The sequence below is a fragment of the Pinus tabuliformis genome, chromosome 4_1 (genome assembly GCF_031772625.1).
Source record: "Pinus tabuliformis cultivar Carrire ecotype Pingquan chromosome 4_1, CPIR1, whole genome shotgun sequence".
In the NCBI taxonomy this organism is placed as follows: Eukaryota; Viridiplantae; Streptophyta; class Pinopsida; order Pinales; family Pinaceae; genus Pinus; species Pinus tabuliformis.
The window spans coordinates 823,448,352-823,472,271 of NC_142303.1; the positions used below are offsets into that span (position 1 = coordinate 823,448,352).

At 39.5% G+C, this 23,920-nt stretch overlaps 1 protein-coding gene across 1 annotated transcript in view; it reads right to left on the reverse strand.

Annotated features, from left to right (window-relative positions):
* Window positions 1-17,501, reverse strand: part of LOC149178769 (large ribosomal subunit protein mL54-like) — a 28,392-nt gene extending 10,891 nt beyond the window's left edge. Inside the window, exon 1 of the mRNA XM_089420424.1 lies at window positions 16,968-17,501. Coding sequence (XP_089276550.1) covers window positions 16,971-17,351 — 381 coding nt within the window. The 5' untranslated portion in view covers window positions 17,352-17,501 and the 3' untranslated portion in view covers window positions 16,968-16,970. The remainder of the gene's footprint in view (window positions 1-16,967) is intronic.
* Window positions 17,502-23,920: the final 6,419 nt, after the last annotated feature.

Below are 23,920 nucleotides of genomic sequence, written 5' to 3' on the forward strand. Positions count from 1 at the left end.
TGATGCAAATCAAGTTTTGTTTCTTAGAAATAAGCTTAGGGAAATCAAGAAGGGTAAAGATGAGAGTATGCAAGCATACTTCTTAAGAATCACCGAGATCAAAAACGATCTCCTATCTATTAGGGAGACTATTACTAACAGAGAAATGGCACTCAAGACTCTTGGAGGATTACCATCCGAATGGTACGTGTTCAGGACTACTCTTTTGAACAATAATATAATTCCTGGTTTCGAGGAATTAATGGCTAGATGCATTCAAGAAGAAACAAGGGTAGAAGAGCAAGAAATTCCCATGCCTAAAGGTCCTCCTATTGCCTTTTCTTCTCATGCTAAGAAAAGAAATAATTCCAAGACTAAATCAAAAGGAAAGGCTGGACCTAAGGGTGGATGAAAAGGACAATGTTACATCTACAATAAAGCAAGTCACTATGCAAGGGAGTGCCCTGATAGAAAGGACTCACACTGGGACGATGATCAAAATCCCTCTGATGACAATCAAAGGAATGACAAATTCAATAGCAAAGGTAAGAGGAGTGCTGGGAATCAAGGAAAAGGACAACCATTCAAGAAGGCTAGAAATTCCAAGATGTATTAAATGCACCTAACCTCAAAAAGAACATGGTGTCCATCTCGACAATAGAAGACAAAGGCTACAAGGTAACCTTCAGCGATGGCAAGGTACGTATATGGAAAAATAATGTTAAAGATGCCTTTACTCTTGGGTTTCATGTTGATTCATTATATCAGGTCGATGGAAGTCTGCTAGGTGTCATGTCTTATGACACATCTCTTCAGTCCGAACTTTGGCATCAGAGGTTTGCCCCCCTTCATTATAAAGCTCTACTCGATGTAAGACAAATGGTGATAGGGATGCCCGAATTCCGAGTAGAGAAAGAAGGTGTATGTCCAGGATGTGTGGAAGGAAAGCTCAAAAGGGTACCATTCCCCTCAAGCCAAAGCAAGACCTCCGATATATTACAATTGGTTCACTCAGGCATATCTGAGGCTAGCATTAAGAGGGAGACTAGTACACCACATACTCCTGAGCAGAATGGTGTGGCAGAAAGGAAGAATCGTACGATTGTGGAAGTTGTCTCTATGGGTAGATGATGTAACAATGCCTGATGTGGAGGAACCCATGGATCCTATTTATCCACTTGAGCCTTCATGGCTTAGGGGGATACTTGATGATCCTGAAGGACATGCTGCACCCCGAGGAACCTTCCGTGAAAGTAAGAAACCTAACAGGTATCAGGGATACCTGACCATCATGAGCACGATCATACAAAATGAGCCTTCATCATTCTCAGATGCCGTCAAGCATCAAGTATGGAAGGATGCTATGACCAAAGAATATGAGTCTATTATGGAGAATGATGTCTAGGAAGTAGTTCCCAAACCCCTGGACAAAACAATTGTTACTTCAAAATGGCTTTACAAGATAAAGTTGCAGCAGATGGAAGTACGAAATAGTATAAGGCTCGTTTTGTTGCTCGTGGTTTCTCCCAGAAGGAAGGTATAGACTATGATGTGATATTTGCACCTGTTGCCAGATACACAACCATCCGCTTGATCATAAACCTTGTGGCTTCATAAGGATGGAACCTACATCAGATGGATGTCAAGACCGCGTTCTTGCACGGTTCGATCAAAGAAGAGGTCTATGTGGAGCAACCCGAAGGAATTGAGATTTATGATTGAAAATCTCATGTATGCAGGTTGAAGAAAGCTCTCTATGCGCTGAAGCAAGCACCCCAAGCATGGTATGAGAGGATCGATAGCCACTTGATGAAGCTGGGATTCACTAGGAGTGAAGCCGATCCTAACCTTTACCTTAAGGTTGAAGATGACAAGCCTCTCATACTGGTGTTGTATGTGGATGACCTCTTTCTAACAAGTGCATACCCTCTCATTCACAAATGTAAGAGGGAGTTGGTGTCTGAATTTGAAATAAAGAACCAAGGACTTGAAGTGTGGTAGAAGCCAAGGGAAATGTTCCTATCTCAAGGAAAATATGTGGTGAAGATTCTGAAAAGATTTGGTATGTTGGACTACAAGCCTGTGACTACCTCGAGGATGTTAACTTTCAGAAGTTATATGGTAGTGATGTCGAACCAGATTAGGGAAATGCCCCTGAGTTTCAAAAACTCATTCGCGTTGATGTTCTTGGTGAACCTTCGTCCGAACATATGTTTTGTTGTTAGCATTGTGAGCTCATATTTGGTTGAGCCTCACTAGATGGGTGCCAAGAATCTTCTGAGATGTCTTCAGGACACAATCTCTCATGGATTGAGATACACTGCCGGAAATATGAAACTGCATGATTATTCGAATGCTGATTGGGCAGGTAGTGTGGAGGATCACTGGAGCACTTTTAATGATGTTTCTCTTTGGATTCTGCTTTGATATAATGGATGAGTAGGAAGCAGAAGTCGGTTGCCATAAGCACCACCGAGACCAGATACATATCTACGAATATGATCTCATATGACGCTGCTTGGTTGGGGAAGCTCTTCAGTGAGCTATTTGAACACATACCACTGTGATTCTTTGTAACAACCAAAGGTGGGATTCGATTATTGAGGAATCCCGTATTCGTCGATTGCTCCAGCAGATAGACATCATCTGGGATATGGTAAGTCGATGAGCAAGGAGGCTCCATCGCATTAAGATGATGTACAGGTCGATACACCTTGTCAAAGCCCCGAGGAAAGATCTAATCTGTGGTTTTCCCAAACGATTTGGAGTCGTCAAGAAACCCGTGTACAAGGGTCCTGCATGTTGCATACATTAAGCTCTGGGAGCTCTGAGGGCTTGCAGTTCTTACTGGAGCAACATACGACCATAGGGTGACTCATCTTCCCCTGGTGGTGCGCACTGGAACAAGATGATTCGCTCTCTTGTGGGACAAGATGATTTGCTCTCCCGTGTAGCAGGATGATTAGTTCTCCTGTCAGGCCTGGATTGATGTGTTCTCCATGGAGATTGTAGCAAGATTGATGTGTTTTCTTGTGAGGATTGGATTGATGTGTTCTCCATGGCGATTGTAGCAGGATTGATGTGTTCTCCTTTGAGGCCTGGACTGATGTGTTCTCCATGGCGATTGTAGCAGGATTGATGTTTTCTTCTGTGAAGCCTAGACTGATGTGTTCTCCATGGCGATTGTAGCAGGATTGATGTGTTCTCCTATGAGGCCTGGATTGATGTGTTCTCCATGGCGATTGTAGCAGGATTGGTGTGTTCTCCTGTGAGGCCTGGATTGATGTGTTCTCCATGGCGGCTTGGATTGATGTGTTCTCCATGGCGATTGTAGCAGGATTGATGTGTTCTCCTATGAGGACGGGGGATTGATTAAGTTCTCCTGTCGAGACATCCTACCCATGCAGTCTAGGACTCATGGGAAATATCTCTCATCTAATCAATGAGCATGGAAATGAAGTTAGGGACCATAGTAGTACCGATGGATGCATCGTTGTATCTACCGTACTCCCTAAGCTAGGATGACCTCCATTGATTTGGGATCAATGACACTGGTCTGGGACCAGTGGTAGGAGTGGTACATTCTATGACACTGACTTCGGGTCGGTTGTTACTGTTCTGGGACCAGAGGTACGCACTCTGAGACTAACTTTGAGTCAGTGGAGCATGTTACTAGTCTGGGACCAGTGGTAGGAGTTGTACTCACTATGACGCTGACTTCAGGTTGGTTGAGACTGGTCTGGGACCAGTGGTACATACTCTAAAACTGACTTTGAGTCAGTATGATACATCCTCGATCATTTCTTCTTCTTCATAGTTCGGACAAAAGCAGAGCAGAATAGAACAAAGCAAACCAGAGCATAACAGAGCAGGGTTGTACAGATCAGTACAGGGCAGAACAAGACAAAGCAAAACAGGCAAAATAGCGCAGCGCAGGGCAAGGGTCAGGCTGTACACGGCAGTGCATTTGATGGATGAATAGTAGCGACCAACAGACAGATTGCAGATGAAGTTCTCCCTAGTTGAGAGGGAGTGTTAAAATTGGCAACTAGGGCCAAACTTCATGTGGGTCATCTTATTCATGGCTGATAATATGTTCATTAGATTCCTCTCATCGAGAGGTGTAGGATTGATCTAAAGATCATCCGATTCCAATAAGTATTCATGGAGATATGAATTTATTTTGATTATGGAATTATTATCAAGCCAACCTACAACTCATGTAAGCTCAGAAGCCCAACAGTCGCATCTATGCAAACATCAACAGTTGTGTATAACTACAGGAAAACTTTTCCTCATTTGCACTAACTCATCTCATGACATCTCTCTCTCTCTACTGCGCAGAAAAGAGTCTCATCTGGACCATCAAACCTCCTCATCTGAACTGTGTTGTAGGTTCATATGAACCTCCTCTGAACGCTGCAACTTTTGGTGGTGGAATCAAGTTGATCCAATGAACGGTTTGCGAGATATCGACTGCCCTAGTTTGAAGGAAGCTGCTAAAACTGAAGCTACAATTGCAGAAGTGAAGTTTGACCTGTGTGGACCAGAAGATCTCCTCATCTGAACCTCCTCTGAAGGCTACAACTTTTGGTGGTGGAATCAAGCCGATCCGACGGTCAGTTTGTGAGATATCGACTGCCCTAATTTTGATGATGACGTCGATAATGTTGATGCTGTTGATCTAGGGTTTGCTACTGCTGATATAAATCAGATTTATTGTACTATTTCTCTATGTGGAATTATTGAAGATAAAAAAATATTTGATCAAAGGGTTTCCCCACACATTGTGGGGTTTGTCCCTGGCTAGCCGCCACATCTTGTGTCTCTTGTCTTGGCTTGTTTTCTGTCGATCGTTTAATGTTCTATCTGCACTTTACTTTATGTACATGTGATTGCTAATCTGTGGAATATAATAAGAAAAAGAAGTAAACTGTTATAAGCATAGAACATACCATAACTTAACATTTTGTAGTCATAAAAGCAATTCCAAGATGCCACAAGATAAGCATATCCAACACTATTGCTTCACACACAAGCACCCACACAACACATCAAGAGGGTAGGGAGGGACACCTGAGCAAGCAAACATATGCCACCCACTACCATTTAACCATTATGTTACTACCTTGTCTACTCCCATCAGCATAAGCACCATGGTATGTTGGAACTTATATGCTGTCATGGACCAACCCTCTCAACCTATGTGGAATAATGGACAAGAGGAGAGAAGGTTTTATAGTCATGGAAGCAAGAGGAATGTGAACTAGAATGTGTGACTGTGGTCAAGGTTTTGGGAGCAAGCACAATTTATTCAGCAAAACTTACAATGATTTGACTGATATCATGTTAGCTGTTAATTTAACTGTAATCAAATATTAGAAGAAAAAAAATCCCTGTGGCGTCTTAAGCCACTTGAATAACAATGGTACATTTCATAATGCTTCCCTTATTTGCAAACATGTTGCCTTTATTTTGTGTGAGCTAAATTAAATGACGGCCAATCACAAAACGAAGTGAGAAATGCACACAAGTTACCAATCCCAATCCATCGTGATCAGTGGTGTATTAAAAGTGATAACTGTTTCTGATAAGGACAAAGGCAAACTGGATAAACATTTATGAAATTTACAGCAGGACCTAGACAACATTCAGCGTTATGTATAATAATGTTGGAATGTATGGTTTTCAGATGAAAGAAGGCGTATAAACACCCTTCATTATCTGCCCATGCATTGATTCTACAATTTAAATTTAGTAAGAAAGTGGAAAAAACAGAATGCTACCAATCAGTGCTTGGCTCTGGAGGCATTGTTTTCCTTAATCCTCTGGCGATTATCGAGCTTGACGAAGCGCTGGAGCTCAGGGAAGGACATGGTGTTGGGGTCTTTTCTTTCCAGTTCGCTGAGAGGCGGCTGCTTGTCGAGGAGGTGCCATAGCCAATCGGGGTATTCGCTGTCTGGCTTCACAGGAGGATCCACTCCTCCTTTCAGGATGTTGGCCCCCACGGTCGTGCTCGATTTCAGCTCTCTGCTGATAGTCGGAGCAGCAGGGGTGCCCGCCGCACCCCCTTTCGCCCCCTTCTTTGCTTCGCTGCGAATGACTGTGCGCTGCTGGCTTCTCCGGCCTTCAATGTTAATCTGATCTTCCACATGCCGGCCCTGTTCATGTTCTGCTCCTGTAAATTTCCTCCCTGCCTACCTTTGCTTCCCTTCCCTTCTAATAATTCTTCCTCCCTATCAAATTCCACCCCAAGGTTATTCACTCGTCAAAGTTTTATTTCTTGAAAGATTCATTGGTCAAAGTTTTTACTTCTCGGTATATTCAAATAAGTAGTTTATTTCTCGGTAGATTCATTGGTCAAAGTTTTTATTTCCTGGTAGATTCATTGGTCAAAGTTTTTATTTCTTGGTAGATTTTTTAGGAAGGGCTAGTTAACAAGATGTGCTAACTATTGTTAACTAGAAAACCACCAGTTCGACTTTCCAAACATAGAACTTGCTAACAAAAGCCTATTTGAAGCACTTATAAGGAGATCGAAGGCACAATTTCTAATCATAATTTTTGTGGGAGCCTGTGAAAGAAGAAGCCTAAGAGATTTCAGGCACGAGTTGGAGAAGGAAGAAAGCCTTGGGAAGTGCGCTGAAAAATAGGCAGAAATTCTTATTTTTTAAGAGACCTAATGTGCTAGGAAATAGGAGACCTTGCGCAAGGATTTAGGAGCTCGGGTTTGCACAGATTTCGAGAGGCAGGATCAGCATTCTAGCAGGTGTTTAAAGCCTGGCAGAATCTTGTATTTTCTAATTGAAACAAGCTGGTAGTAAGAGATCTCTTTCTTGTTCTTCGTCAATAATATTCTCAAGCAAGCAAGAGTTTTCCCAGTTGGGTTCCCTAGAAAAATTGTGTTGTTCTCGTGTGAATTTGTGCATTTATTTCTGTTCTATTCCACTGCAATTTGGTAGAGAAATTCCATTTATATGAAAAGAAACTGGTATTTCAGATTGTTCATATTAGCAGATCAGAATTTTGTGGATTTTCTACACATTGCATAATTTGGATCGGTTTTGGTTCCATTCGATTCTCTTTCTAACACTTGTGAATAGCAAAAAGGGGTAGCATGTGCAGACACCATAAGAAGTAGCAAAGCTCAAATCTGGGCTGCTTAGTTACCAAAACACCCATGTGTCCTAGCTTCTGTCATAAATGCTATACAAAAGCAAGAGAAAATCGCAAAATATTAAGAAGAACATGATTCCATTGTAATAATCACAACAACACAAACATGATAACACACTAATAAACATACACCTTTGCGTCAATGGTGCATAGCACCAAATATTAGAAGAGAATATCATGCAATGTGATGTGTTGCTTGCTGTAAATGAGCTCAAATGAGTGTGCCTTTATACACTTAACACATAAAATGCAATACACGAATGGACTTAGGCTGACATGTAAGTCATAATAATAGGATTCACAATAACCATAATGAAGCCACACCAAGAGTACATTGGGCTCCAAATAAATTTTGCATCGCCAAAACAAGTGAGATTAACGACAACATTTTTTGCTAAATACAACTCAGGTAGATATAGATGTCAGTAAGGACATCTATGGGCAACCTCTATCTACAAAACTCATCTTCCAAGAACTTTGAAGTGGCAGAGACCAAATCTTCAATAAACCCAGAGTATTTGGAAAAGTATTCTATCTTTCTGAATTGTTTAGGTATGTACGTGTGAAATGAAAAATATTAAAAAGAAATGGGAACCATCAGCGCATTATAGTGACGAGAGGGACTGGGCGCCTAAACACCAGTAGGCGGAGGTTGTCAATCTTAACAAAATTATATGGAAATAGGGCAAGGTTATAATAATCACCATACCTAAACATAAGCAACTTGATGCCCAGTATTAAAGAGGTAAGATAGAGGAGATTTTGTAGTCATAAAAGCAATTCCAAGATGCCACAAGATAGGCATATCCAACACTATTGAGGTAAGATAGAGGAGATTTTGTAGTCATAAAAGCAATTCCAAGATGCCACAAGATAAGCATATCCAACACTAATGCTTCACACACAAGCACCCACACAACACATCAAGAGAGTAGGGAGGGACAGCTGAGCAAGCAAACATATGCCACCCACTACCATTTAACCATTATGTTACTACCTTGTCTACTCCCATCAGCATAAGCACCATGGTATGTTGGAACTTATATGCTGTCATGGACCAACCCTCTCAACCTATGTGGAATAATGGACAAGAGGAGAGAAGGTTTTATAGTCATGGAAGCAAGAGGTCACGGAATGTGAACTAGAATGTGTGACTGTGGTCAAGGTTTTGGGAGCAAGCACAATTTATTCAGCAGAACTTACAACGATTGGACTGATATCGTGTTAGCTGTTAATTTACCCTGTAATCAAATATTAGAAGAAAAAATTCCCTGTGGCGTCTTAAGCCACTTGAATAACAATGGTACATTTCATAATGCTTCCCTTATTCGCAAACATGTTGCCTTTATTTTGCGTGAGCTAAATTAAATGACGGCCAATCACAAAACGAAGTGAGAAATGCACACAAGTTACCAATCCCAATCCATCGTGATCAGTGGTGTATTAAAAGTGATAACTTTTTTCTGATAAGGACAAAGGCAAACTGGATAAACATTTATGAAATTTACAGCAGGACCTAGACAACATTCAGCGTTATGTATAATAATGTTGGAATGTATGGTTTTCAGATGAAAGAAGGCATATAAACACCCTTCATTATCTGCCCATGCATTGATTCTACAATTTAAATTTAGTAAGAAAGTGGAAAAAACAGAATGCTACCAATCAGTGCTTGGCTCTGGAGGCATTGTTTTCCTTAATCCTCCGGCGATTATCGAGCTTGACGAAGCGCTGGAGCTCAGGGAAGGACATGGTGTTGGGGTCTTTTCTTTCCAGTTCACTGAGAGGCGGCTGCTTGTCGAGGAGGTGCCATAGCCAATTGGGGTATTCGCTGTCTGGCTTCACAGGAGGATCCACTCCTTTCAGGATGTTGGCCCCCACGGTCGTGCTCGATTTCAGCTCTCTGCTGATAGTCGGAGCAGCAGGGGCGCCCGCCGCACCCCCTTTCGCCCCCTTCTTTGCTTTCACTGCGAATGACCGTGCGCTGCCGGCTCCTCCAGACTTCAATGTTAATCCGATCTTCTACATGCCAGCCCTGTTCATCTTCTACTCCTGTAAATTTCCTCCCTGCCTACCTTTGCTTCCCTTCCCTTCTAATAATTCTTCCTCCCTATCAAATTCCACCCCGAGGTTATTCACTCGTCAAAGTTTTATTTCTCGAAAGATTCATTGGTCAAAGTTTTTATTTCTCGGTATATTCAAATAAGTAGTTTATTTCTCGGTAGATTCATTGGTCAAAGTTTTTATTTCTCGGTAGATTCATTGGTCAAAGTTTTTATTTCTCGGTAGATTTTTTAGGAAGGGCTAGTTAACAAGATGTGCTAACTATTGTTAACTAGAAAACCACCAGTTCGGCATTACAAACATAGAACTTGCTAACAAAAGCCTATTTGAAGTACTTATAAGGAGATCAAAGACACAATTTGTAATCATAATTTTTGTGGGAGCTTGTGAAAGAAGAAGCCTAAGAGATTTCTGGCACGAATTGGAGAAGGAAGAAAGACTTGGGAAGTGCGCTGAAAAATAGGTAGAAATTCTTATTTTTTAGGAGACCTAATGCGCTAGGAAATAGGAGACCTTGCACAAGGATTTAGGAGCTCAGATTTGCACAGATTTCGAGAGGCAGGATCAGCATTCTAGCAGGTGTTTAAAGCCTGGCAGAATCTTGTATTTTCTGATTGAAACAAGCTGGTAGTAAGAGATCTATTTCTCATTCTTCATCAATAATATTCTCAAGCAAGCAAGAGTTTTCCCAGTTTGGTTCCCTAGAAAAATTGTGTTGTTCTCTTGTGTGAATTTGTGCATTTATTTCTGTTCTATTCCACTGCAATTTGGTAGAGAAATTCTGTTTATATGAAAAGAAACTGGTATTTCAGATTGTTCATATTAGCAGATCAGAATTTTGTGGATTTTCTACACATTGCATAATTTGGATCGGTTTTGGTTCCATTCAATTCTCTTGCTAACACTTGTGAATAGCAAAAAGGGGTTGCATGTGCAGACACCATAAGAAGTAGCAAAGCTCAAATCTGGGCTGCTTAGTTACCAAAACACCCATGTGTCCTAGCTTCTGTCATAAATGCTATACAAAAGCAAGAGAAAATCGCAAAATATTAAGAAGAACATGATTCCATTGTAATAATCACAACAACACAAACATGATAACACACTAATAAACATACACCTTTGCGTCAATGGTGCATAGCACCAAATATTAGAAGAGAATATCATGCAATGTGATGTGTTGCTTGCTGTAAATGAGCTCAAATGAGTGTGTCTTTATACACTTAACACATAAAATGCAATACACGAATGGACTTAGGCTGACATGTAAGTCATAATAATTGGATCCACAATAACCATAATGAAGCCACACCAAGAGTACATTGGGCTCCAAATAAATTTTGCATCGCCAAAACAAGTGAGATTAGCAACAACACTTTTTGCTAAATACAACTCAGGTAGATATAGATGTCAGTAAGGACATCAGTGGGCAACCTCTATCTACAAAACTCATCTTCCAATAACTTTGAAGTGGCAGAGACCAAATCTTCAATAAACCCAGAGTATTTGGAAAAGTATTCTATCTTTCTGAATTGTTTAGGTATGTACGTGTGAAATGAAAAATATTAAAAAGAAACGAGAACCATCAGTGTGTTACAGTGATGAGAGAGACTGGGTGCCTAAACACCAGTAGGCGGAGGTTGTCAATCTTAACAAAATTATATGGAAATAGGGCAAGGTTATAATAATCACCATACCTAAACATAAGCAACTTGATGCCCAGTATTAAAGAGGTAAGATAGAGGAGATTTTGTAGTCATAAAAGCAATTCCAAGATGCCACAAGATAGGCATATCCAACACTATTGAGGTAAGATAGAGGAGATTTTGCAGTCATAAAAGCAATTCCAAGATGCCACAAGATAAGCATATCCAACACTAATGCTTCACACACAAGCACCCACACAACACATCAAGAGAGTAGGGAGGGACAGCTGAGCAAGCAAACATATGCCACCCACTACCATTTAACCATTATGTTACTACCTTGTCTACTCCCATCAGCATAAGCACCATGGTATGTTTGGGCAACCAGAAAGAACACAAAAATCAGCAACATCTCACTGACTGGGCAACCAAGAAAAAGCGTACTATTTCATTGGAAACATCCAAGAATAGAAAAGAGGGAAACATCTGAAAAATTAGGAAAAAAAGGAAACATCTAAAATATATTGGCTTTATCTAATTATGCAGTTTGATTTTATCTTTTGTAATACAGAGAATGATTGCATTGTTTATAAAATGCTCATCTCTTTTTCATAATAAAGTTAGTGGTATTGTTTGCAGACCTCTGTTATTCTAGTTTGTGTGTCTGTGGTCTGTTCTGTTATTCTCTGTTTTTAATTTGTCAGATCTGCAAGTAGATCAATTGGTATCAGAGCATAAGTTCTTGGAAGCCATCCACCTGTTCGAAGAATTTTTTTTTTTTTTTTTAGGGTCATACATTTCACTCCAATCATGCACTCGCCAGTGAATGATTTAGCTAGGGCTCTTCAAGAGCTAATTACGCTGCAACAACAACAACGCCCTCCAGGGCAAATGCAGCTTGATACACGCTTTCAACTGCCCAAATTCTCAGGGCAAATGAATGGTGAGGCTGTTGATTCTTGGATCCGCAGCCTCTCCAACTATTTTAGAACCTGTCCAACAATGGAGGAGGAGATGAAACTTCAGATCGCCAGTCTACAATTGGAAGGCCTAGCACAAACATGGTGGGATACTCATCTTGAGAATATGTCCTTGGTTGTGGAACTTGGAGAACAATCCGAGACCAAATCGACGCCTATCACATCTTGGAATCTCTTTTGCGAGGCCTTACGTGAACGCTTCTATCCCCCAGGATATATACGAAATCTCTTTGCCAAATGGTTGCAGCTTCGACAACTACCCAATCAATCAGTGCAAGCCTACATTGATGTCTTCTGCAAGTTGCGCATTCAACTCCATATATCCGATCCAGAAGAGGTACTAATTATCAAATTTAATTCTGGTTTGCTAATGCTTCTTCGTCGTGAAGTTGAGTTGTTTGATAGTGCTTCATTAGACAAGGCCTTTATTCGGGCCCTGGCGGTGGAACGCAAAGTGGGTACTCGAATCCGATATCCTCAAGCCAGAAATGGTCCATCTTCCTTTGGTTCTTCTAATGTCGCCTCTGCCTCATCCCCCACACCTCCCCGCACCCCCTGGTGCACATTTCACAAGACCAACTCACATGATTCTGCAGATTGTCGAGTATTGAAAAATCCCCGCCCCCAGAAAACTCTTTTTACAGAGGTCGAACAACCAACGGCCACTACCCCACTTCCAGCTGTTTCTCTCGAAAATCCGACAGAGGTGGACCCCTCTCTCATCCTCATGACTGCTAATGCACCAAACACCTCTGTTACGCCTTTGTTTACCCATAATTGTCAAATCAAACATGAGTTGGCCACGCTTATTCTTGACAATGGGAGTCAAAAGAATCTTGTGTCACAAGACTTAGTTGAACGCCTTTGCCTTCCCACCACTACTCACCCCCACCCGTATCAGCTTGGTTGGGTCAGAAAGGACGGTCCTCGTCTTACCATCTCACAATGTTGTGCTGTCACCTTTGCTATTGGACCTTTTCGTGATACTGTGGTATGTGATGTTTCTCCTCTAGATTGTGCTGATTTATTGCTAGGAATTCCATACCAAGAGGCTCGACATGCTGTTTATCATGCTACAGATCACCAATACCACTTGCAGCACGATGGGCGCACCTATGTGCTCACATCCTCAGCTAGCACATCAACCCAACCTTCCATTGGCAAAGCTTCCATTATGAGAGTCAATTTAAACCAAGATGTTTCTTTGTGCTTGGTTCGCCCTGTCAAGCCAGACAACCTCACCAATCCAGTCCCTCCTTCAATGGCTCCTCTACTCCATGAATTTGCAGATGTCTTCACCCAACCCACAGGGCTGCCTCCAGCACGCTCTGTTGAACACCACATTGATCTTATTCCTGGCGCTTCCTTACCCAATGCCCCATCTTATCGCCTTGCTCCTCAAGAGGCAAAGGAGATAGAACGCCAAATTGAAGAATTGTTGACATCCGGTCATATTCAGACGTCATCCTCGCCATGTGCATCTCCAGCTTTTATTATTCCAAAAAAAGATACTTCTGAATGGCGCCTCGTGACAGACTATCGAGCCCTTAATAAAGCCACTGTTAAAAACCGCTACCCCCTTCCCCGCATTGAGGATTTGTTGGACCATTTACACGGGGCTTGTTTCTTCACAAAGATGGATTTAACTGCAGGCTACCATCAAGTTCGCATGCATGCAGCCGACACATGGAAAACGGCTTTTAAAACAAAGTTTGGGCTATTTGAATGGTTGGTCATGCCCTTTGGACTGACCAACGCACCGGCCACCTTTATGAGATTCATTAATGATGTTTTCAGGGCACATTTGGGTAAGTTTGTGGTCATCTACCTTGATGACATTTTAGTATTCAGTAAATCTTGGGAAGATCATCTTCAGCATGTCCGCACCATACTTGAGTTATTGCGAGCACATCACCTTCAGGTCAAAGAAAAGAAATCCTATTTTGGACAAACATCAGTTCAATATTTGGGATTTATTATTGACAACAAAGGGGTTCGCCCAGATCCCTCTCGTGTACAAGCCTTGGCACAATGGCCAGCCCCTTCCAATGCACATGACCTCAAGAGCTTCATGGGAGGTATTAATTTCTACAGAAAGTTTGTCTCTCATTTTTCACAGTTGGCTCGCCCTTTGCACCAGTTGTCTCATCAAGCAAAGTTTATTTGGGATGCCGAATCTGAGAAACATTTTGCTCAACTCAAGAGTGCCTTATGCTCTGCTCCTATTCTTCGTTTGCCAGATATGAATCAACCATTTGAGATGGAAACTGATGCCTCTCAATTCGCCATTGGAGCTGTTCTTAAACAGGGAGGCCACCCTGTGGCATACCATTCTGAGGCACTTGCGGATGCTAAGCTCATGTACAGCACCTATGACAAGGAATTCTACAGTTTAGTGCAAGCTTTGAAGCAATGGCGCCATTACATTCTTGGCAAAGAGACCATCCTCCATACAGATCATCATCCGCTAATCTTCATCAACTCACAACGAAAGATTCAAGAGCAACACCATTTAAAGTGGGCTTCTTACATTCAACAATTCCATCTGGTGATTAAATACAAGAAGGGGACAAGTAATAAGATGGCTGATTTGTTAAGTCGACCGCCTGCTCAGGTCCTACACATTCTAGAGGTGCGTTGTGCTGCATATGATGCTTGGAAAGATATGTATGCAACAGATCCGGTCTTTGGTGAGATATGGGAAGCTTTGCAACACCCTACAGTCATCAACCAAACTCCCTTTCTTGATTATACCCTTCGTGATGGTTGGTTGTATAAATTGAACCAACTATGTGTGCCACAATCTGATGATCGTCTCATTCTCATCCGTGAAGCACATGCCTCTTCCTGCGGAGGGCATTTTGGCACAGCCAAGACCATTCTCAATCTTCAACGCCACTTCTATTGGCCTGCCTTACCAAAGCAAGTGGAAAAATTCATTCGTGCATGTTCTCTTTGTTCACAAAGCAAGCCCTCAAATCGTAAGCATGGTTTGTATCAGCCATTACCAATTCCCTCTCGTCCTTGGGAATCCATTTCCATGGACTTTTTAAGTGGCCTTCCTACTACTTTTCGTAAACATGATGCTATCTGGGTAGTGGTATGTCGTTTCTCCAAGATGGCTATATTTCTGCCTTGTCATAAGACTACTTCTGCTGCTCAAACTGCGGATCTCTTCTTCCATCATGTATGGCCACACTTTGGTTTGCCAAGTAGCATTATTTCAGATCGTGATTCTCGCTTTCTCAGTACCTTTTGGCGTACTCTTTGGTCTTTGTTGGGTTGCCAACTTCGTTTCTCCACTGCCTTCCACCCACAAACAGATGGACAAACCGAAGTTGTCAATCGTACTTTGGTTCACTCACTTCGCAGCTACTTTTCCAAAAACAAACAGTGGGATACATATTTGCACATCATTCAACATAGTTACAATCGAGCAACACACTCCTCAACTGGTTTCTCACCTTTTGAGGTTTGCTTGGGGTTTCAACCAAGTGCACCCTCTGAGATGCCATTGACAATCACCCCTTCTGGGTCTGCACATCAACAACAGGAACAAAAATCAGCTCATCATTTTATACACTCCATTTCTCAACGCCAAGCTCAAGTAACTGCTGCTTTGCAAGCAGCCCAAGATCGTGCCAAACAGAGACATGACAAGCAGCGAACACACTTGTCTTTTCAACCTGGAGATCGTGTGTGGCTCTTGTTGGACAAGCAACGCTTCAAGGGCCAGCATCATAAGCTGCACCCTCTGAGATATGGCCCATATACTGTTCTGGAACGCATTGGAGAAAATGCATATCGCTTGGACTTGCCTTCCCAGCTTGGCATCCACGATGTTCTTAATGTTAATAATCTCAAATTATTTGAACCTCCTCTCCTTGAGGAATCTGTTACAATTCATCATCCGGTTGATAATATTCCAGATTTTCAGCCTCCTCTGCTCAAAGATACAATTCTGGACTTCAAGAAACGGGATACACGACATCAGCCATACTTCTCATATTTGGTTGGTCGGAAGGGACACACACCAGCACAGGCAAAATGGATCAGTGCAGAAACATTGCAACGCAATTTCCCGCAGTTGGTGGAGGAAGCCGGGACGCTTCCTGATCTAAACAGGGAGGAATTGGGCAACCAGAAAGAACACAAAAATCAGCAACATCTCACTGACTGGGCAACCAAGAAAAAGCGTACTATTTCATTGGAAACATCCAAGAATAGAAAAGAGGGAAACATCTGAAAAATTAGGAAAAAAAGGAAACATCTAAAATATATTGGCTTTATCTAATTATGCAGTTTGATTTTATCTTTTGTAATACAGAGAATGATTGCATTGTTTATAAACTGCTCATCTCTTTTTCATAATAAAGTTAGTGGTATTGTTTGCAGACCTCTGTTATTCTAGTTTGTGTGTCTGTGGTCTGTTCTGTTATTCTCTGTTTTTTTTAATTTGTCAGATCTGCAAGTAGATCAATGTTGCAACTTATATGCTGTCATGGACCAACCCTCTCAACCTATGTGGAATAATGGACAAGAGGAGAGAAGGTTTTATAGTCATGGAAGCAAGAGGTCACGGAATGTGAACTAGAATGTGTGACTGTGGTCAAGGTTTTATGAGTAAGCACAATTTATTCAGCAGAACTTACAACGATTTGACTGATATCGTGTTAGCTGTTAATTTACCCTGTAATCAAATATTAGAAGAAAAAAAGCCCTGTGGCGTCTTAAGTCACTTGAATAACAATGGTACATTTCATAATGCTTCCCTTGTTTGCAAACATGTTGCCTTTGCCTTTATTTTGCGTGACCTAAATTAAATGACGGCCAATCACAAAACGAAGTGAGAAATGCACACAAGTTACCAATCCCAATCCATCATGATCAGTGGTGTATTAAAAGTGATAACTTTTTTCTGATAAAGACAAATTGAGGCAAACTGGATAAACATTTATGAAATTTACAGCAATACCTAGACAGCATTCAGCGTTATGTATAATAATGCTGGAATGTATGGTTTTGGGATGAAAGAAGGCGTATAATCACCCTTCATTATCTGCCCATGCATCGATTCTACGATTTAAATTTAGTAAGAAAGTGGAAAAAAACAGAATGCTACCAGTCAGTGCTTGGCTCTGGAGGCATTGTTTTCCTTAATCCTCCGGCGATTATCGAGCTTGACGAAGCGCTGGAGCTCAGGGAAGGACATGGTGCTGGGGTCTTTTCTTTCCAGTTCGCTGAGAGGCGGCTGCTTGTCGAGGAGGTGCCACAGCCAATCGGGGTATTCGCTGTCTGGCTTTACGGGAGGATCCACTCCTTCTTTCAGGATGTTGGCCCCCACGGTCGTGCTCGATTTCAGCTCTTTGCTGATAGTCGGAGCAGCAGGGGCGCCCGCCGCACCCCCTTTCGCCCCCTTCTTTGCTTTCGCTGCGAATGACCGTGCGCTGCCGGCTCCTCCGGCCTTCAATGTTAATCCGATCTTCCACATGCAGGCCCTGTTCATCTTCTGCTCTTGTAAATTTCCTCCCTGCCTACCTTGCTTCCCTTCCCTTCTAATAATTCTTCCCCTATCAAATTCCACCCCGAGGTTATTCACTCATCAAAGTTTTATTTCTCGAAAGATTCATTGGTCAAAGTTTTCATTTCTCAGTGGATTCAAATAAGTAGTTTAGATACAAGTTCTGGGTGAAATTGACATAATATTGCCCTATACTTCGCAATTTAACCAAACAAAAATGCTTGTCATTTTCAAGTTGTCTTTTGAGACTCATTTGTAATTTCTAAGTTCTTAAGGCAATTGTAACATCTTCTTAAGGCATCCTCATATCCAAGTTTGTTATACATGCTTCTCTTGCCGTTCCGTCTTGATTCATATAATGGCATGTTTGAGACTTGTTGTTGCAAACCCATTTGATGTTGATTCAATGATAACTTTTTTATTAATATTTCTTCTGAGTTTAAAAAGAGGACTTGTAATATAACCAAAAACAATTAACAATAAACTTATTCAATATTAATTTAATGAGAATTTTGATGACAATAAATTTTTTTTGCAATAAAACCAAAAGTAATTAACAATAAACTCAATCAATGTTAATTCAATGAGAATTTTGATGACAACAAAGCTTTGTTTAAATGTTGTGTTGTTTTTATAACTATAGTGCAAGTTTCTAAATATTGTGTTGTATTTGTTTATTGCTACAGTACAAGTCTATGATGTTGCATTTATAAAATGGTAACTTGAATGTTGTGTCTTAATTAAATAAAGTGTTCATATTTTGTCTTCTTATCTTTTTATTGTTTGTGAGTTGATATAATGCTTTACTTAACACTTTAACATGTTTTTATTTGTATGCATTTGTGGTTGTTTTTTCCAACTACTAAGCTTTTGTGTGAGTTGGGCATTAACTATCCATGATTTAACATTCATGTTGCATTATAGGAATCCTTAGGAACATGCTTTTGTGCCCTATTGTTTATTTGTTCAAATGTTGTGATGATTTACATGTTTTTCAAAGAATTCAATGCAAGTCTATCTTTTAGTCGGATCTCTGGCATGGGTCTAATGAACATGTCAAAAATCATGCTAAAGTCTTCTATGCTCCTCTTTATTGTTCTTCTATAATGCACTTCAAAATCTAGTGGAACAAATGGTATTATTGCATGGAAACTCCAACAAAAACTATACCTCGCTTAGAAACAACTCCATGGTATAGGTGACTCCCTTGAGAAATTGGACTCATCGCTTAGGTACCACTATAAAGATGTTGGAGGTCATCAAAAGATTGCATTGTAACCTAGCTTGTTGTCGTGTTTTCCAAGCAAACATATAATCCAAAATGGTCAAAATGGCTACCATATGACAAGTGACTATCATGTCAATTGTCATTGGCATGTTACACTACTAAAACTTTAAAAGGACCACCCCCCGCCGCCCAATTTTTTGTGTAGTCTTGCTTTCTTCATCATGTTATAATTTGTCAAAAAAAGGATTTTCTCCATTTTGCACCAAGAGGCCATTTCAACCATATCGAGAGTCCAAATTTGTATACAATTTTAAACATAGCCTCTTTAGTCCCTATCCAAGCTAATAGATTATTTCTAGGGAAATGTAAAACACTATAATGTGTTATAAAATGAAGTAGGACTCTGCATTTGCTTCACCAGTTTCAAACAATTTTATGTGGACATTATATTTATTGGAGGCTAATAATTCTTCAAATTAACTCTCCAATGAGAGATTGACTACATTTTGTCGTGGTTAGGTTGAAGTTGTTGCCAATGGTCACCCTTATATTGGTCATTGATGAAGATAAATTACATTCATATTTGCAACTTTTGGGGGTGATCTGAAATGGATCTCTATATAATTTGTTATCTATTTTGGTACTTTCTTGGTGGAAAAAATGGAGTTAATGGCTTGTAGGGTCCATTTTAGGGGTAAGTCATGTTTTGGTGATTTGAGGTCCAAAACAAGGCTTGTTTAAGGCATTAAACAGTCATGTTAGGGATCAAAATTTTGCCAACATAGTTCCCAAACTCTCTATTTTATCCTACATGTCAAGAGATTTCCAGCAATAGAAACATCACCTCAAATGAAGTTCATGTGAGGAAGGTGTGCCTCCCACATGTTGATTTATGTTTTTGACCACCATGGTATAGAGTAGATTCCATGCCAACTCCAACTACTCGCACATGTGGAAGTCGTGTGTGGATTTTCAAGAAGATTCTAGACGGTCCAAAACTCCAACCTTAATAGGGAGTTGGGGGATGCAAAAATGCTAACCCTTGCTCTTCGTGGCTATTAGGACAACTAAAACATTCGGCTACTAAGAAAGGAAGGGATTACATTATTATTGTAATGGTTATTGTTCCATGGTTGAACAAAACAAGGGAGAGGGATATTAGAAGATAGAAAAGGAAGTATAAGACCTTGCAGCAATCATACAAGCCACAATGTCAATGGAAATGCTATAGTGAGTTCACTTTTCTTTGTATTTTCATTTCACATCTAAGAAGAAAATGGTAAGGCATAGTCTTCACCTTCTAGTTAATTTTTTCGAGGGCACATCTTATGGATGATCTGGTATTCGTTTTAGCTTTTTTTATTTTCAATGTTGACTTATTTCAATATTTGTGTGCCAAAATAGTAATATTAAATCAGAATTTTAAGTAAAACATTGCATAACAAGAGTTTGTGTTGGGAATATGTTGCATGGCTATATTGTTTACATGTGTTATATTCTTTGCATGGATATTCTCATGTGTTGTTTGTATATGCCCATTGTTTTGGTCTAGCCCCCCCTCCCTTGAGGGTTCAGGGCCAAAGTCCCAAGGGGGGGTTTTTGGGCTACTTTTGGTATTTTTTGGCTAATGATTTTCAATCCCTTGTAATCTAATTTCAATAAGGAATTAAGGTAGTAATTTAATCCAGGTAAATAGATTAGGGTTTTGAACATTTCAAAATGTTTACATATTGTATTGTGAATGGGGGTTAATAAGAATAAGAAGAGAGATGTGTAGCTATGAGGTTTATTAGTTTCCTAGTTAAGGGTTTCTAGGGAAATCTCAATGTATTATGTGTTGACATGTATTTTTATTTCTTTTTTCTTAAGGATATATATACATTGTTTCACTTCACAAGTTTAAAACTTTCATTTGGTATCAAAGTTGTATTAGCTTCAGGAGGATACCTTTGCAATTAAGGGTTTGGCTTAGTTTTTATAGAGTAAGTTTATCTTAGGTCTGTGATAACTTGGTTTTAGTAGGAGATTTGCAATGGTGATTCTTGTGTTGAAAGAGAATGGCAAGTGATTCTAAAATTGGGATTGAGAAATTTAATGGGAAAATATTTGAGCTATGGAAGCTCAAAGTGGAGGTTCTTCTTGTATATAAAGAATAGTGGGTTGGTATGAATTTGTGTACTACACCCATGGGTATGTCAATAAAAAACTAGACAAAGTTGTATAGTAAGGAAATGTTATGTCTTTTAGATTCACTATTATTGAATGTTTAAGGAGAAGTTAAAACCAAGGCATTATGGAATAAGTTAGTGACTTTATATGAATCTAATTCCTTGGTAAACAAACTTTTCCTTCGAAAGAAGTTGCACCTCTAAAGGATGAATGATGGCGACTCTATGACAGAGGATCTAAATGCCTTTAAGACTGTGGTAAGTTATTTGTTATATGTCAATATTAAAAAAAAGTATAAAGATAAGTGCATTAATTTACTATGTTCTTTGTCAAATTCATGGGACAATTTGATTATAGTTATTGGGAGTAATGCAACCATGTGAAGGTTTGATGATGTGGTTTCATCCTTGCTACTAGAAGAAGTGATGTGCAAAACCATGGATAGTTAGAACACAAATCCCTTATTTGTAAGAGGTTGTCCCTAAAATAGAATTAAAAAAAATCCTCGAGGGAGGAGATCTAAATCTCCAAGAAAAAATGCAAGGAAATGTTATAAATGTTGTAAAGCTAGGCATTATAAGAAGGATTTTATATTAAAAACATTGATAAAGGGAAGGGATTTGATGACGTTCCTTATACAAAAGGGAAGAACTCCTCGAAAGAAGGAGGGGATGTATATGTGGCTTCTTCGAGCACACATTCGAGTCATTATGTATGGTTAATCAACTTAAGTGCTCCTTTTCAAATGAATCCTCATAGGGATTGGTTTTATGAAAATGAAGAGGTATAATGGAGATGACATTTTCCTTGGAGATTACTCAATAGCCATAATCATAGGACTTGAAAGAGTTAAGTTGCCACTCGAGGATGGAAGGATAAAAACACTTCTTAGGGCTTTACACATTCCAAAGAGTGATACATGTTTACAGATTTTGTTTGAAAAGGAAACAAGTAGACTTGTTCAAGGAGCAATGATGTTAATGATCAGAGTTTGGAATGGAACTCTATACAAGCTCTCAGGGAGCACTATTATTGATGGGTTCAATATTTATTTTGTTCCTAAGGGTGGAAATGAAGAAGACAAAACCCCTACTATCTCTTGAGGAAAGGCAATGTTATGGCATCAAAAACCATGACATGTTGGAGAGAAGGGCCTTTGTGCATTACATGGTAAAGGTGTGATTGAAGGTATGTTTAGGTGCACTCTAGAATTTGATTTATGTGAACATTGCATAATGGTAAACAAAATCAAGATTATCATCTCATGCTATAAGAGTAAGGGGAATATAATAGTTGATACGCAATGGTGTGTTTAGACATGGTCCCATTCCACTATTAGGTAAATCTTTGTATTATGTTTCATCCATAGATGATTTCTCAAGGATCACAAGGACTTATTTTCTATGAAATAAATCTCATGTATTTGATAATTTAAAGAGTTTAAGGCTCTTGTAGAGAATCAAGCAAAGGAAAAAAATAAAGTTGCGAGGATAAATAAGGGTGAAGAGTTATATGGGAATGAATTTGAGGATTTATGTAATAATTGTGGAATAGTAAGGCATAAGACTACTCCATACACATTTCAACATAATTGAGTTGTATAAATAATGAATAGGATGTTGATGGAAAAGGCAAGGAGCATGGTCAACGATGATGCGTCAAGATAGGAATTATGAGCAAAGGTAGTGGACACTACACATTACTTGGTAAATTAATTACCCTCATCAATGTTGGTTGATAAAAATCTTTATGAGATATGGGATGGTAAAAAACCTTATCTTAAACATCTAAAAGTTTTTTAGTTGTGCTACTTAGGTACATGTTCCAACGGAAAATAGGAGTAAGTTGGATAATAAAGCTGAAAAATGTATTTTTATTACTTATAAAGTTGGAATAAAAGGTTATGAATTTTGGAACCCAATAACTAAGAAGATTGTTTTCAATTATGATGTTGTTTTGAGAGAGGTTTAAGATGTCCCCAAATAGGAATTTCCACCAAGGGACAATGAACCAAAGATAATAGAGTTTAAGTTGAAGGATGAAGAATCTGATTCAATAATGAAACACGAATAAGAAGAATAAGAACCTCATACTCCAATACTAAGGAAATTTATTCAAGAAAGAAGGCAACCAAAAAGGTATACTCCACCTAATTTTATAATTTTTCTTTATCTATTACTTATGATTATCCCAAAACTATTAGAGAGCTAGTGGATTCAAAGGATGGTAAACTCTAAAAGGAGGCCATGGTTGAAGAAAATGGCTGGCCTGGATAAAAATGGGGCCTAGGATCTAGTTAGTTGTCAATTAGAAGAAAATTAGTTCGTAACAAATGGGTGTTTAAGGAGAAGTTGAATGCAAAAGGTAAAGTAGAGAATTATAAAGCTCACTTAGTAACAAAAGGATATTCCCAAGTAAAGGGAATTGATTTTGGTGATTCTTTTCTTCTATTGCTTAGTTAACTTTTATTAGATTTCTTTTGTCCAATGCTATTGCTTTTTATATTGAAGTAAAGCAAATGGTTGTGAAGCTAACAATTCTACGTGGGAATCTTAAGGAAGAAGTCTATGTGAAATGACTAGATGGATTTGCAATGAAGGGAAAGAAAGAGCTAGTTTGCAAACTAAAGAAGTCACTATGTGGGTTAAAACAATTTACAAGAATGTGGTATAAAATTTTGATACTTATATTTTGGGACTTTGGTTTCTTAAGAAGCAAGGTTGATCACTACATGTATTCCAAGCTAGTTGGTGATCATTTTATTTATGTGGTCTTATGTGTTGATGATATGTTGTTGATTGGAAACAACAAGGAATCATTAAGGATGTCAAAACCTAGTTGCCTTCTGAATTTGATATGAAAGAGGTTGGTGCTGCAAATTCTATTTTGTGCATGGAAATTAGAAGAGGTTAGTTAAACATGATACTTTGGTTGAATTGCAGGAAATACATTGACATAGTATTGCAGAGGTTTAATATGCAAGAATGTAAACCTAACAAGGTCCCTATTCTTGTCGATGCAAATTTTGTCTACAGAGCAATGTCCCAAGACATAGGAAGGAAGAGGACTTGTCTCTTGTTCCTTATTATAATGTTTTTGGTAGTTTGATGTGTGTAATGGTCTATACTATAGTATACATTGCACATGCAATGCGAGT